This window comes from Nomascus leucogenys, chromosome 14 (assembly GCF_006542625.1).
Source record: "Nomascus leucogenys isolate Asia chromosome 14, Asia_NLE_v1, whole genome shotgun sequence".
Lineage (NCBI taxonomy): Eukaryota > Metazoa > Chordata > Mammalia > Primates > Hylobatidae > Nomascus > Nomascus leucogenys.
The window spans coordinates 36,093,787-36,109,417 of NC_044394.1; the positions used below are offsets into that span (position 1 = coordinate 36,093,787).

A 15,631-nucleotide genomic window follows, 5' to 3' on the forward strand; every position below is an offset into this window, starting at 1 on the left:
CTCTGTCACCCAGGCTGGAATGCAGTGGCGCGATCTTGGCTCACGCAACCTCCGCCTCCCGGGTTCAAGTGATTCTCCTGCCTCCTGCCTCAGCCTCCTGAGCATCTGGGATTATAAACGTGTGCCACCACGCCTGGCTAATTTTTTCTATTTTTAGCAGAGACGGGGTTTCACCATGTTAGTCAGGCTGGTCTCGAACACCTGACCTTGTGATCCATCCACCTTGGTCTCCCAAAGCGCTGGGATTACAGGTGTGAGCCACCGGGCCCGGCTTTTTTTTTTTTTTTTTTTTTTTTAATAGTCTTAGTATGTTGCCCATCCTGGTCTTAAACTCCTGGCCTCAAGCAATCTTTCTGCCTTGGCCTCCCAAAGCAGTGGGATACAGGCAAGAGCCACCATGCCTGGCCCTAATTTTTAACATAAGTGGTAAAGTTGATACTACAGTGTGATTCAAATGGTATGAATTACATAAGAATTTTTAAAAATATTATACCTGTCTAGAGATCATTTCCAATTATTAGAACAGAGGGGGTGAGCAGAGCTTTAATTTCAGCTTTACTTGTTGGTGGGCCATGTAGTTTCATAGAAAAATTCTCTGTAATGGCCTTGGACCATTCCATAGATCTTATTTGCTATAAGATGCTATAAACAGAAAAGAACACCTATAAACCATTTCTGGGTTAAAAAATATAAATAACATTTCTTACCACTTTTGCATTTAAAATCTTATTAAAGTGTTAAAATTGTGATTTAAAAAAACTGCATAAAGAGCATGGTGAAGGAAAAAGAAAAATGGGTAAAATATTTGGAAAAGACCCTTAGTGTACTAATATTAGTGGTAGAAGAAATTATATAGGAAGTTATTACTGTACATTGTAGCTTAATTTGGTTTATTTTAAATTTTCTTTCACTCCAAAAACAGCTTCGGAAAGAACAGTCATTGCATTATGGTTCAGTTCTTCTTATATCTGAATTACCAGAGGATGGTTGTACTGAAGAAGATGTTAGAAAATTATTTCAGCCATTTGGGAAAGTGAATGATGTCCTGATTGTTCCATATAGAAAAGAGGTGAGTCATTTAGTCTGTGGTAAAAATTCATACAAAATGATTGCTTTAATGATTCTATAAATTGCTGTTGTGTTCCTTAGCTGCTTGTACTGCATATATAATTATTCTTTGAGAGTTATATGTTTGGATGTGAATAAACAAGGCCCCAAAATAATGTTTTATATCCTTTAAAATAAGTGTTTGCCCACTTTTTCTGTAAAGGGCCAGATAAATATTTTTGGTTTTATGAGCCATCTATAGGATCTCAACTACTGTGCTGTGGCATTCTAGTACAAAAACAGCTATAAGTAATATGTAAATGAGCAAGCATGGCTGTGTCTAAAAAACTATTTACAAAAGTAGGTAGTATGCCATAGTTTGCCAGTCATTGCTTCAGAACACCGGTTAGATAATACTAAAATTATTTCCTTTGTATGGTAAGTATTTTCTGTGGGTTATATTCCTGTAACTCACATGATAAAGTTAAGAACTATGAACGGTTCTTAACATAAGCACAACATAAAATAGTTAAGGCTGAGCATGTTGGCTTATGCCTGTAATCCCAGCACTTTGGGAGGCCAAGGCAGGTGGATCACCTGAGATCAGGAGTTTGAGACCAGCCTGACCAACATGGTGAAACCTGGTGTCTACTAAGAGTACAAAAATTAGCCAGGTGTCTGTAATCTCAGCTACATGGGAGATTGAGGCAGGAGAATCTCTTGAACCCTCCGGGAGGCAGAGGTTGCAGTTAGTAGAGATGCGCTGCTGCACTCTAGCCTGGACAACAGAGTAAGGCTCCGTCTCAAAAAAAAAAAAGAAAAAAAAAGGGTTTGTGAGTTAAGGCCGGGTGTGGTGGCTGAAGTCTGTAATCCCAGTACTTTGGGAGGCCAAGGCTGGAGGATTGCATGAGGCCAGGAGTTCAAGACCAGCCTGGGCAACATAGCGAGACCTCCATCTTAATTTTTTTTAAAAGTTTGTGAGTCAGGACAGGGAACGTAGTGATAGTGTTGTCTTCGTTGCAAGAAGCCTTTAAAATGTCAGATCTACCACAAGTTGGACCATATCTTCCCTTCCCTCCTATTGTTCAGTGAGCCCTGCCTTCTCATTTCCTCTTGTTCCATGAGCCTGCCTGGATTTTTTTTTATCTTGGTAGTGGTATAGAAATTCTGTAAGGTTAAATGTCCATTTAATGTGTGAAACATCCTTAATCAAATTACATTTGAGCAAAATAAAAACAGGCAAAAGCAACCATGACTTGAGGTAGTTTCATAGTTTGATGTTACAAAAGAAAGGATTAAGTCCATTTTAAAATGCAGGAACTTTTAAAGATAGATTTGTGACTAAAGATGGAATAAATTTCATTTTAGGCTTACCTAGAAATGGAATTTAAAGAGGCAATTACTGCAATTATGAAGTACATTGAAACAACACCTCTTATGATAAAAGGAAAAAGTGTGAAAATATGTGTTCCAGGAAAGAAAAAAGCACAGGTAAACTGGATTTAGGTGTTAAATGTTTTATCACTGTTGTTTAGTTTATCTTTTTTGTTTAAGTATGGCACACATATAGAAATATGCATAGAAACATAAATGTTAGCTCAACACATATGTGCATTAATTCAAGTATGTTGAAATTAAAACTTCTTCATATATGTATGGTGCTATATACAGTATTAAATAATGACTAGGAGAAAATACTTGCCATATATAACACAAAAATAGCAAACATCTGTGAATCCGGTACCTAGGTCACAAAAGAGAACATTGACAGTATTTGGAAGTCCTTTGTTTACTTCTTCCCAATTCTTACACCCTCCCTTCTTCTCACAAGTAACCACTAACTTGATTTCTAATGCCATGGTTGAGTTTTGCCTGTTTTCAACTTTACATAAACAAAATCATAGAATGTATATTCTTTGGGCCTTTACTTACTTAGAAGTATCAAGTTTTGTAACTTTCATTTTTCTAGATCATTTCTATGCTTCAGTTTATATGATCGTAGATAATATCTATAGAATTACTTTAAATTACCCTTTAAGGATGAGCTTTCTGTTAAGTAAAAAGCTATATGTGTATCTCACCTGTAAGGTTTTCTATGTGTATGTGTGTGTTTTTTAAAATAGGGTGTTGAGAAAATATTTTTATATCTTAAAAAAAAATTATTGTATTTTTAATTTTTGTGGGTACATAGTAGGTATATATATTTATGAGGTACAGGAGATATTTAGATACAGGCATGCAGTGTGTAATAATCACATTATGGAAAATGGGATATCTGTCCCCTCCAGCATTTATTCTTTCTGTATCAAACAATCCAGTTATACTCTAATTGTTTAAAAATGTACCATTAAATTATTTTTTACTGTAGTCACTCTGTTGCGCTAGCTAATACTAGGTCTTATTCATTCTGGTTTTTCTTGGTACCTGTTAATTATCCCCTCCTACCCCTTTTTACCCTTCCCAGCCTCATAACCATCCTTCGACTTTCTGTCTCTATGAGTTCAGTTGTTTTAGAGCCCACAAATTGTGGTTTTTTAGATACCACAAATAAGTGGGAACATGTGATCTTTGTCTTTCTGTGCCTGGCTTATGTCACGTAATATAATGACTTCCAGTTTCATCCATGTTATTTTAAATAACTGAATCTCTTCATTTTTATGGCTGAAGAGTACTCCATTGTGTATATGTACCACATTTTCTTTATTCATCTGTTGATGGACACTTAGTTTGCTTCCAGATCTTAGCTAATGTGAACAGTGCTGCAAGAAACATGAGAGTGTAGATATCTCTTCGATATACTGATTTCTTTTCTTTTGGGTATATATACCCAGCACTGGGATTGCTGGATTGTATGGTAGATCCTATTTTTAGTTTCTTAGAACCCTTCAAAATGTTCTCCATAGTGATAATACTAATTTACGTTCCCACCAACAATATACTGAGGGTTCCCTTTTCTCCACATCCTGGCCAGCATTTGTTTTTGCCTGTCTTTTGGATTAAAGCCATTTTAACTGGGATAAGATGGTATCTCGTTGTAGTTTTGATTTGCATTTCTGTGATGATCAGTGATGTTGAGTACCTTTTCATGTGCCTCTTTGCCATTTGTGTGTCGTCTTTTGAGAAATGTTTCTTCAGCTCTTTTGCCCATTTTTTTTTAATCAGAGTATTAGATTTATTTTTCCTGTAGAATGGCTTGAGTTCCCTATATATTCTGGTTATTAATCCCTTGTCAGATGGATAGTTTGCAAATATTTTCTCTCATTTTGTGGGTTGTCTCTTTGTTGTTTCCTTTGCTCTGCAGAAGCTTTTTAACTTGAAGTGGTCCCATTTGTTCATTTTTGTACAGCATTTGCTTATGTTTGTGGGGTATTACTGAAGAAATATTTGCCATGACCGATGTCTTGGAGAGAGAGTTCCTCCAGTGTTTTCTTGTAGTAGTTTCATAGTTTGAGATCTTAGATAAAAGTCTTTAATCTATTTTTGTTTGGTTTTTGTATATGGTGAGAGAGAGGGTTCAGGTTCATTAATGCATATGGATATCCAGTTTTCTCAGCTGGTACCTCCCTAGGTTACATGCCATCCCAGCCCACTAGCTCTAATCCCAGCCCCAGCCCTAAGAGTTGCTGTCCTTGTGTCCTAGACTGCCTTTCAGGTTTACCTAGGACCCTGGAGCACTTTAGTCCATGGTAGTGAGGCTTGCCAAGAAATTCAGGTTCTTATTGCTGGGATGGATGATTCCTCTTTGGCTAGGTCTGGTCCAAAGGCTCCTTCAGTGCATGGGTGCTGGCAGAGTACAGCATGGCTTTGCTGTCCACTGTGACAGAGCAGCACTGAGTTCAATGTATTAAGTCCCCTCATTACTGCGCTGTCCCTTCCTAAAGTGCATAGACTCTGTCCATGTTGTGGGGCCAGATCGGGGAGGTGTGCTGTCAGGGATTTAAGGCTCTCTCTCCTACCCTCTTCAGTGCCTCTTTCAGTGATACAAAGTCAAAACCAGGTAGTATGATTGCTCACTTGATATTTGGTTCTTGTGATGATGCTTTTCTGTGTGCAGATAGTTGTTAAAATTTGGTGTTCCTGCTGGGGGTGGGATGAACAGTGTAGGCTTCTATTCTACCATTTTGCTCCACCCAGCTATGTGTTCTAGTAATTTAATTTTTCTTCTAGCTGTGGAATGGCTACTTTATAGGGGTTCTATAACACACATTTCTCAATAATTTGATTTGGTAGTCTAACCATGTTAGTGCATTTAGATTTTCCTCATTCTTTGTAACTTCTCTATAGTGTTTCTCTGTCTGAATATACCACAGATATATTACCAATTCCTTACTGATTGATATTTAGGTTGATTCTAGAAACAGAACTTTAGTTAACACCTTGTGTACCTTCACAGGCCATCTTTTGACATTTATGATAGTGTTTTTTTAGATGATACCTACCCAATGGAATGGTTGGTTTATAGGACACAGTAATGGATAATAAAAGATTGCGCACTAAATAACTGTAATAATTTACTCCCTGGTAATTTATGAGAGTATTACCAACAACATCTTAATTTCTTCAGCTTTAAAAATTCATTATATAGAAAATGATACCTAGTTTTAATTTGCATCTTTTTGATTATTCATTAACTTCATCTTTTTATATAATTGTTAGCTATTATCTATTAACTGTTTAAGTGAGTTGTCTATATCTTTTCCTATTTTGTTATTGTTGTCTTTTTAAAAATATTCATTTGAAGGTGCATGAATATTAGACACTAATTTTGCATTATATGTAAGAAGTATTTTCTTATAGTCTGTTGCTTGTGTTATGCATACATATATCAAGTTTGAATTTTTTGTCAGAGCCTCTCTCTGTCGCCCAGGCTGGAGTGCAGTGGCACTGTCTCACCTCACTGCAAGCTCCACCTCCCGGGTTCACGCCATTCTCCTGCCTCAGCCTCCTGAGTACCTGCGACTACAGGTGTTCGCCACTAATAGAGATGGGGTTTCACCATGTTAGCCAGGATGGTCTTGATCTCCTGACCTCGTGATCTGCCCGCCTCGGCCTCCCAAAGTGCTGGGATTACAGGCGTGAGCCACCTCACCCGACCAAGTTTGAAATTTTTATGAACTCAAATTTATTGGTATTCTATGGCTTCTGCATTTTTTTGTTTATTTTTTTTTTGCCTGTGACACAGCCTCAGGAGGTTCCGAGGATGTGTGCCCCTCTTTTTGAGACAGGGTCTCACTGTCACCCAGGTTGGAGTGCAGTGGCACAGTTTCAGCTCATTGCCACCTCCGCCTCCCAGGCTCGAGTAATCCTCCCACCTCAGCCTCCTGAGTACCTGGGACTACAGGTGCAAGCCACCGCGCATAGCTAAGTTTTAATTTATTTTTTGTAGATACGAGGTTTCACTTTGTTGCCCAAGGTGATCTCATACTCCTGGGCTCAGGTGATTCTCCTGCCTCGGCCTCCCAAAGTGTTGGGATTACAGGTGTGAGCCACTGTTTCTGGCCTGCTTTTTTTCTTTTGTCTTTTTAAGAACTTGCCTGTGCTAGTGCCTAAAAGATTTTATTCCTTAATCTATTATTTGCAGCATAATATAGGATTGGAATCAGTATTATTTCCAAAATGGGAGCCAGTTAGCCTCAACACTATGCCTAATTTATCCTTCCTTGTTGATTTGAAAAGCTTCTTTTATGTGTATAAATTCTGTATACATAGATGTGTTTCATACTCTTCTGTTGTGGCAATACTATGTGGTTTCTGTTACAACAATTATAACTTCATAATATTTCCCTGTCTTTCTTGTAGAGTTATTTTTCTTTGTTTATTCATTTTGGTTAATGTTTTTCCTCTTTATTTAAATTCATTTTGTTTAATCCTGAACATTTACTCCTGCACATTAGTTTTAGAATCAGTTTAAGTTCTCTTAAAACTTACTGGAATTTAATTAATACTGTGTTGAATTTGTAATGATATTTTTACAACACTAAGTCTTTCTATCAAGAAACATGATTCGTTGGCTGGTGGCTCTTGCCTGTTATCCTAGCATTTTGAGAGGCTGAGGTGGGCAGATAACTTGAGCTCAGGAGTTTGAGACCAGCCTGGGGCAATATGATGAAACCCTATCTCTGCTAAAAATACAAAAATTAGCTGGGTGCGGTGGTGTGTGCATGTAGTCCCAGCTACTCAGGAGGAGGCTGAGGCAGGAGGATTGCTTGAGCCCACGAGGTGGAGAGGTCGCAGTGAGCTGAGATAGCACCATGGCACGCCAGCCTGGGCAACAGAGCCAGGCTTTGTCTTAAACAAACAAAGAACATGGTTTGTCTATTTAGATTTCCTTTTATGCCCTTAGCAAGTTTTATTTTTTTTTTCCATAAAGTTCTTGAACATTTCGTGGGGGCTAAATTTATTATTTTACATATAGCTATTAGAGAGGATCTTTATTTTTTAGTTCTCATATGTTTTCTGGTTAGTTACTACTAGAGTAACCTGTCATCCTAGTTTATACCTGCTACATGCCATCCATTTATTCCCATTGTCCTGGTTTGGATAATAAATTAAATCGTGTGGCCTTAGTTATTACCAATTTTATCATTTAGGATTTCATTCAGTTTCAACTAATAAAACCTCACTAGTGGATTGTTAACAAATAAGAGGTACATTTATCTCATAACAGAAATCTGCATGTAGGTGGTCCAGTGCTTGTGCAACAGCTCCATAGTATCTTCAGGAACTTCGCCTTGTCTTCCAGCACTACTATCTTTAGAACGTGTCTTTCATCCTCAGTTGTAAGATGGGTTTCTGTGCCTTCTGGCATCTTTTCTATCTTCGAGACATAGAAGAATCAAAATGCAGAGCAAAATGAGTTTTTGTTTTCTTTTCTGGAAAGAATGAGTTCGCCAGCAACATTTGCCTGCATTTGATTTACCAGAACTACCAGACACATGGTCATCTAGTTGCAGAGGCAGTTAAGGAGAAACAAGGATTAAATACATAATTTAAGAACTTTAAACTTTATCCCGTAGAAAGGTATATGTTATTCAAGGTTTTTGAACCGGGGCATGACATAATAAAATGGAGATTAGAAAGATTCATTTGGAAATGGTTTGGAGAATGAGTTAGGCAAATGATTCTGAAGGCAAAGAAAGCCTAGCAGATTGATTAAAGTGGAGAAGAGCACTGAAGTCCAATTAGAAGACTTATTTAATCAATATACTCAGCGTTTTGTGATAATGGTAGTGGTTTGTGGGTAGATTAGTAACCTTGAAAACAGAAAGGAATAGTGGCTTATACTAGTGACTGTCCAGGAAGACCTAGCTGATCATTATATTTTGGGAATTTTTGAGAAGGCCAGTTTTCTTTCATTCTAAACGGTTAACATAGTTAAGAAACATAGGTAAGGATACATTTAAGGAAATAGAATGTTTCATATAGCGTAAAAAATTCTCTTGGCCAACTTTTTGATGAAGTTGGTGAGGTAGCAATGTAAGTCCAAGAGCCCAGGCATATTTACTGTCATGATTTTCTTAGTAATGAATAGGGTAAAGAAAATACTAGCACTAGAAGCTAGAAAACATGCCATTTTCACGGCAGATATTAATGTTCTTCAGCTAAATGTTGTTTGGATGATGCTGGAACAAGAAGGCTAACTCATGACACCTCTGTTGTGACAGAGCAACATGCCTAGGGATTGAGTGGAGGGAACTCTGAACAGAATTTGAGTTGTACCTTCTTCATATTGGAAGTATGTGGACAATTGTTGTTGTTGTTTGTTTTGTTTTGTAAGTAAGTGTCGGAGGCAGGAAGGTGCAATCTTTTTGGCCTGTTACCGCTTAAAGTTTTTCTACCAGTGCAAGCCAAAAATAAACAAAGAACAAACTAGGAAAAAGAAGAGCTGTGCTGTAGCTTTCTTGGTCCAAATCTTGATTTTGGCATGGCATGTCAAAAGGTAGAAAAAACTTACCTGCCCAACATTTGATATTTCATGTTAGGACTGCCTCTAACTCTAGCTGTGTTTCATGTAACATCTTCTCCATTTTGCTGCTTCTGTGAATCTAAATATTACAGAAAAGGTAAAAAATATCCTGTATCCCTATGTTAATATGGATTTGTACAAGTCTTGTCAGAAACTAGGTAACCTAGTCTTTAATAATAACATTGTAACCTAGTCTTTAATAATAATAATAATAATTTATTAATAACCTCAACATCCATTCTTAGCAGTGATTCTTAAGTCTTTTTGAGCTACTCCTTGCCCCACCATTACCAGTAATCCGATGAAAGCAAACATTCTTTTTTTCCCAGAGAAAGGGCCATATACTCATACTTTAAAAGTTTTCTTTAAAGTATCAGGAGCCCAGTGCAGTGGCTCACGCCTGTAATCCCAACACTTTGGGAGGCTGAGGCAAGATAATTGCTTGAGCCCAGGAGTTTGAGACTAGCCCGGGCAATATAGTGAGATCTTATCTCTACAAAAAATTTAAAAATTGACCTAGTGTGGTGGCACGCGCCCAGCTGCTAGGTAGGGTGCAGTGGGAAGATCGCTTGAGCCCGGGAGGCAGAGGTTGGCTGGGTGATGGAGTGAGACCCTATCTCAACAAAAAGGGGCTGGGGAATGATCAGGAGCCCTTGATGTGGAAAAGAGTAGGATCAGATTTCTAATAAAACCCTTTCAGCCTTGAAATACTACTGCAGTTCAACCCTGTGCAAAAAAACAATTTTTAAAACTTCAATTCAGTGTTTTCAGCAAGATTCATGGGGACATTACGATTAAAACTGGAGCAAGTAGTCAACTAAGAAGATTGTATGGGTATGCAAAATAATGCTGGGCGTTAGTGAACATTTGAGCATTACAGAAAATCTAATGAATTAACGACATAAAAGTGAAAATATGCAATCAGAATTCGGATGAGAGGTTTTCATTTTAATTCTGAAACTTTCTTATTAGTTAAGCGTCTGTTACGCCTCTGTTGTGTCAGGCATTGTAATATCTACAGAAGATGCAGTGGTGAGCAAGAGGTGTGATCCTACTCTTGGTGTGAAGGTTAAAAGAGTGAAAAATGATTAGAGGAAAGGCACGGTAGATATATTTAGAAGACAATCTGTACCTATGTGGAATTCCAGAAAGAGAACATCACTTGAATACCGAGGATTTTAAATTTCATGGTTATGGTGGGGCACCTTATAGTGATCTAGGCAGAAAACGGTTTAACTATACAAAGAAATAGTCTAGCCTTAGATCGCAAAGCAACACATTCTTAAGAGTTGAGTGGGAAAAAGATTGTGATTCATTGTAATTGAGTACATTCATTTCAAGTGGAATCCTAAGGTGTATGTTAGGGCAGTATTTATTCTCAGACATGCATGGACTTAGAAGGTATTTCACTAATACATCTTTTTCTAAAACATTAAAATGAAGAACTTAAGAAATGGAGAAGTTATATAAAATGTTGGCAGTGAACAATGAAACCAGTTAAACATAGACTGAAATCTAAATAATCATATTTTTATAAAATAAATTTCAAAAAATATCACTTAAAATTACCAGAAAGATAATTTTCGTCTGAAATGTATAATCAAAAATTGGAATGTAGCCAAGGAGTAAAGTCTAAATTTTTCAACTTATACATTGGAACTCAGTAGTTTCAAATTTCTTTTAAAATTGAAAATTACCATTAGTAGAATAGAACTAGAACTAATTTCTTCTAAATATTTGAGTTGAAGGAACGTGTGGGATAAAATCCCATATAGTGCAAAAGGAAATGACAAGAGTGCTGAAAAAGAACAAACTATAAAATTGCATGAGAACAGTTATGATGAAATTCAGATCAAGTTAACAAGTACTTGCTGAATGTTCAAGCATGACTTTATGCACTGAGAATAGAATATTGAAGAAAACAAAGTCCCTGGTATCACAGAGTTTTAACTTCAAGGGGTAGGGAGAGAAAGACCACAAATAAGTTAAAAATGCATACATATTATGTTTGTTTTCAACAAGTGCTATGGTAAAAAAAAAAAAAATTAGGAAAGGACAATAGAAGTACTCTTGTTGGGGAATGAAGAACTGTGCAACTTGCAGTAAGGTAGTTGGGGAAGATCTCATTGAAAAGGTGATGTTCGAGCAAACACCTGAAGAAGATGAGGGAACAAACCACGTCCTGGATTGAGGGCATTACAGACAGAAGGAATAGCACCTGCCAAACCTATACCTGTGTAGCATCTTAGAGGAGTAGAAAGGATGCTTTGGGGTTGGAGTGAAGAAGTATAGGAAGAAGTGTATTGTGGTTTGGGAGTTAGAAGGTAGGTAGAACATATGTTGTAAACTTTTAGAGGCCATTGTAGGTACTGGCTTTTTTTCCTTGAGTCTAACAAGAGGTTTTGAGTTGTGGAACAGCAGGTTCAGTCTAGGTTTATGTTGTAAATAGAGAGTGGGTGAATGGCAAGGACCGAAGCAGAGACCATTATGAGGCAATTATAGTAATCAAAGCAAAAGATAGTAGTAGATTAGACCAGGGTGATAGCAGTTGAACTTTAGACATTTGAAATGTCACAGTGCTATGAGAAACCATGTTTTTGAAAGATACAGTAGTTCCCCATTATCTGAGGCTTGGCTTTGCAGTTTCAGTGGTCAGTTGTGGTTTGAAACTATTGAATAGAAAATTCCAGAAATAAACAATTAACATGTTTTAAATTGTGCACCGTTCTAAGTTAGCATGATGAAATTTCATGCAGTCCAACTCCAGCCCACTGGGGCTGTGAGGCATTGCTTTGTCTAGAGTATCCACACTTTATATGCTACCTGCGTACTAGTCACTTAATAGCTGTCTTGGTTATCACATTGACCGTCACTGTATTGCAGTGCTTGTGTTTAACCCTCATTTTACTTAATGATGGCCCTAAAGTGCAAGTATGGTGATGCTGGCAATTTGGATATGCCAAAGAGAAGCTGAAAAATGCTTCCTTTTAGTGAAAAGTTGAAAGTTCTCGGCTTAATAAGGAAAGAAAAAAATTGTATGCTGAAGTTGCTAAGATCTACAGTGCAGTAAGATATTTTGACAGACCATATTCATGTAAGTTTTATTGCACTATATTGTTACAACTTTTTTTAATTTAAAATATGGAATGCCTAACGAATATGCGTGTCATCCTTGCGCAGGGGCCATGCTAATAACCGTATCATTCCAATTTTAGTATATATGCTGCTGAAGGGAGCATTTTTCTATTTTATTATTGTTGATCTCTTACTATGTCTGATTTATAAATTAAACTTTCATGTATATATAGGAAAAAAACATAGTACATATAGGGTTCAGCACGAGCACGGTTTCAAGGCATCCACCAGGGGTCTTGGATAAGGGGAAACTGCTGTAGTTAATGATAAGAAAATGCAGATGAGTTGTAAAAGATGAGTTGTAAAATTAGGCTGTGTAATCACAAATTGAAAAAAATGTCTTTATAAATAGAAAAAGTAATAAGCATGTGTCCTTTAGAATAGGAAGATTTTAGATTTTTCTTCTATATTTTCTAAATTGCTTTATACTAAATTTCTTTTGTTCAAAATATTTTTCCTACATAGAACAAAGAGGTGAAGAAAAAGACTTTAGAGTCAAAGAAAGTATCTGCATCTACCTTAAAGTAAGTGACTTTATGATTTCATATGTGAGAATGAAATGTGCATATGACTTAAGAAATTTTAATTTTTAAAACCGCATTTTAAATATATTTTATCACTATACCTGCAATTTAAGAGGGATATCACTCCAGTTGAATTATTTTAAACTTTTTTAGGTTTAAATATTACATTTTTAGGATTTTGTAGAACTTAGAATTCCTAAGTTGCTGCTAAATTTTTTCTCCTTTTAAATAGAAGAGATGCAGATGCTTCAAAAGCTGTTGAAATTGTTACTTCAGCTTCTGCTGGTAAGTTGTTACTTTTAATATTCTTTCAAATGAGTGTATCTTGTCAGTTTAGTAGAAACTTAGATGATGATGCTAGGAAGACACTATTGTGCTTTAATGAAGGAGACCCAAATAGCATTCTTTAATTGGCCTCTGTATTAAGCAGGTGGTTAATATTTAATGCTGTGTAATTACAGAATCACTTTGGAGTAAATACAACAAATCTGAGATAATGTATTTGAAATATCTGTCGTAGTTCCACAGTTAATAGCTGTTTTTTACATGTTTAGGTTAGTTACGCAATATCTCCCTCCATCCCCTCCCGATAAACCCACAAGACAAAACATAAGAAAGGTATGTTAAGATTGCTTATCTGGTCCCCTTTGATTTTGGAGGTTAATTGAGAGCCAAAAAGCAAGCAAAAAAGACTATCCAGAACTGGATGTTATCATACTCATGTACTAAAAGCTATTTCTTTATACTCAGGAAAATACTTGAAGCCATCATTATGAATCTAGTTAAATTTTGCATACAGTTTTATAATCCGGGTTCTCTTTTTTCTTAGTCCATTTAGTACTAGAAAGGTGGAAAGAAGTTTTGAGACTAGTACTAGTGAGGGTAAACAGCTCGATAGTGAAAGGAAAGAAAAGCTAAAATAAGGCAGACACAAATTTAGGAACTTACATTGCGTTTTGTATGTTCTGTTTGGGGAAGGTAAAAATATAGTGTGTTGGTTTTTCTAACTGGAATGAAGTAAGAATTTAGGCACTAAATTTTACTAGTGAGGTGAAAATTGGATTGTATGGAATATCACATTTCCCCGCAATGTTCAGTTGTATAGAGTACTTGAAGTATTGAAGGTTAGCAGAGATACTATGAATGGCTTCTGGAAGGCAGTACATTTTGATTAAGATTTTAAATTAGGTAACGTTATGTGAAGAGATAAAATGTGGAGGCAGAAGATTACTTCATGTGGAGGGCACATAACAAAGGTAACAAAGTTGAATTCTATTGAACGCCTTGAAGGGTCATGCTGAGAAATTTTCAAATTTGACCCCGTTAGTAGCATTTTCAGAATGTGTCGTGTGAAAGAGTAATTTCTGAAAGATGTTTTGGGTAAAAAGGTTTGGGGGCGTGTGTTATAGCTTTTTTTTCTCTTTTGAAACAATAATCCACAGAACACATTTTATGAAGTCCTTCAGGAAAGAAACCTATTTAGCTTTGTTTAGTCCACTGTTTCCTAAGCTTGGCAAAAGTACACTCCATTTTTTCTGTATAAGAGCTAGTAACAGTTGGTACAGACTCCGGGAAATTGCAGTAGAGAATATGGAGCCACTCACTAATTGTTTAGGATTCTTATATAGATTGGATAAATTGGAGAGGTGTAAAAATCCCACTGAGAAAAAACAGTTGGGCTTCACTTTGGGATGATTAGGACCTGATGTGAAAAAGGTTAAGTGATGTGAGGAGGTAAAATTTGCATTTTATTATATGGAATTTTTCAGTAAATGAGTTTAAAAAATTTTTTAAGTAATTAAAAAATTTCCAAGTTTCAGTCCTGATAGGTTTTACTAAGAGTGCGATGATATTATTGATTACAATTGGAAAACTCACAGTGGTGCCTTTGAATTTGGGGTTAGGTCCTTAGATGTCAACATTACCAAATTTCAGCTGTCATGGGTATCTGCTAGAGATATTCTTTAGTCAGCCAATCATATGGCATTGAAAGTGAGATACTTGGGAATTGTTTTAAGTTTAAGGTCTAAATTTTGGAAAGCTGAGTACTTCCTTCCAATATAAATGTAGAAAGAAAAAGGAACCTATAAACAGGACTGAGAAAGTGACAGGTGAAAAAGAAGGGTACTTGATAAGTTTTTGAGATCCGCTCAGATTGAAGAGTGATAGGAAGAGTTAATTAGGGCAATTTTAAGGATAAATTTGATTATAAGCACAGGGAGGAAGCAAGAGTGTAATTTGATCATAAATGGAAACATTAGAGCTCTTACCCAGTACTAATTAAAAAGAAAAATAGTAATTATTGAGTACCTATTATATGCCCATGATAGGGGGCACTTTGTAGAGGCTTAGGATGTATCAGTGGACCAAATAGGCATGCCTGTCCCCAGACAGTTGACATTTTTAACTTGAGATGACAAATATTAAATATAAAATAAACATTAAGTAATATGAGTTTTAGAAAACGAGAAGTTTCGTGACACAAAGCTAAAGCAGAACCAGGGTAAAGGGTGATGCAGGATTAGTTTGTTTTAAAGTTAGAATTTAGTATACAAAATAAGGTAAAAATGACTTATTAAGTAGACAGGCCTACTAGCATAATCTGTACCAGAAGAGAGAAAACAAGGAAAAGAAGCTTCATGTTTGCGGGTATGATATTTATGCTGGGCATATAGTATATTTATGTTATTTTGTTTAATCTTTCAAACCGTTCTTTGAGTTATAGTTAATGTTTGGCTGGGTGTGGTGGCTTATGCCTATAATCCCAGCACTTTGGGAGGTGGAGGTGGGCGGATCACCTGAGGTCAGGAGTTCAAGACCAGCCTGGCCAACATGGTGAAACCTTGTCTCTACTAAAATACAAAGATTAGCTGCGTGTGGTGGTAGTAGTCCCAGCTACTCAGAAGGCCGAGGCACGAGAGTCTCTTGAACCTGGGAGGCAGAGGTTGCAGTGAGCCAA

General features: G+C 36.6%; 1 protein-coding gene and 1 non-coding gene across 6 annotated transcripts in view; one reads left to right on the forward strand and one right to left on the reverse strand.

Annotated features, from left to right (window-relative positions):
* The window catches only part of ZNF638 (zinc finger protein 638), a 99,329-nt gene that overhangs the window by 36,278 nt on the left and 47,420 nt on the right, over window positions 1–15,631 (forward strand). For all 5 annotated transcript variants that reach the window (XM_030828314.1, XM_030828316.1, XM_030828318.1 and 2 more), the window contains 4 exons: window positions 923–1,069; window positions 2,416–2,538; window positions 12,614–12,672; window positions 12,905–12,957. In XM_030828314.1, the coding sequence (XP_030684174.1) occupies window positions 923–1,069; window positions 2,416–2,538; window positions 12,614–12,672; window positions 12,905–12,957 (382 nt within the window). The remainder of the gene's footprint in view (window positions 1–922; window positions 1,070–2,415; window positions 2,539–12,613; window positions 12,673–12,904; window positions 12,958–15,631) is intronic.
* On the reverse strand, window positions 12,149–12,252 carry LOC115838411. The gene has a single exon (XR_004033441.1). It is a non-coding gene; the product is annotated as a U6 spliceosomal RNA (small nuclear RNA).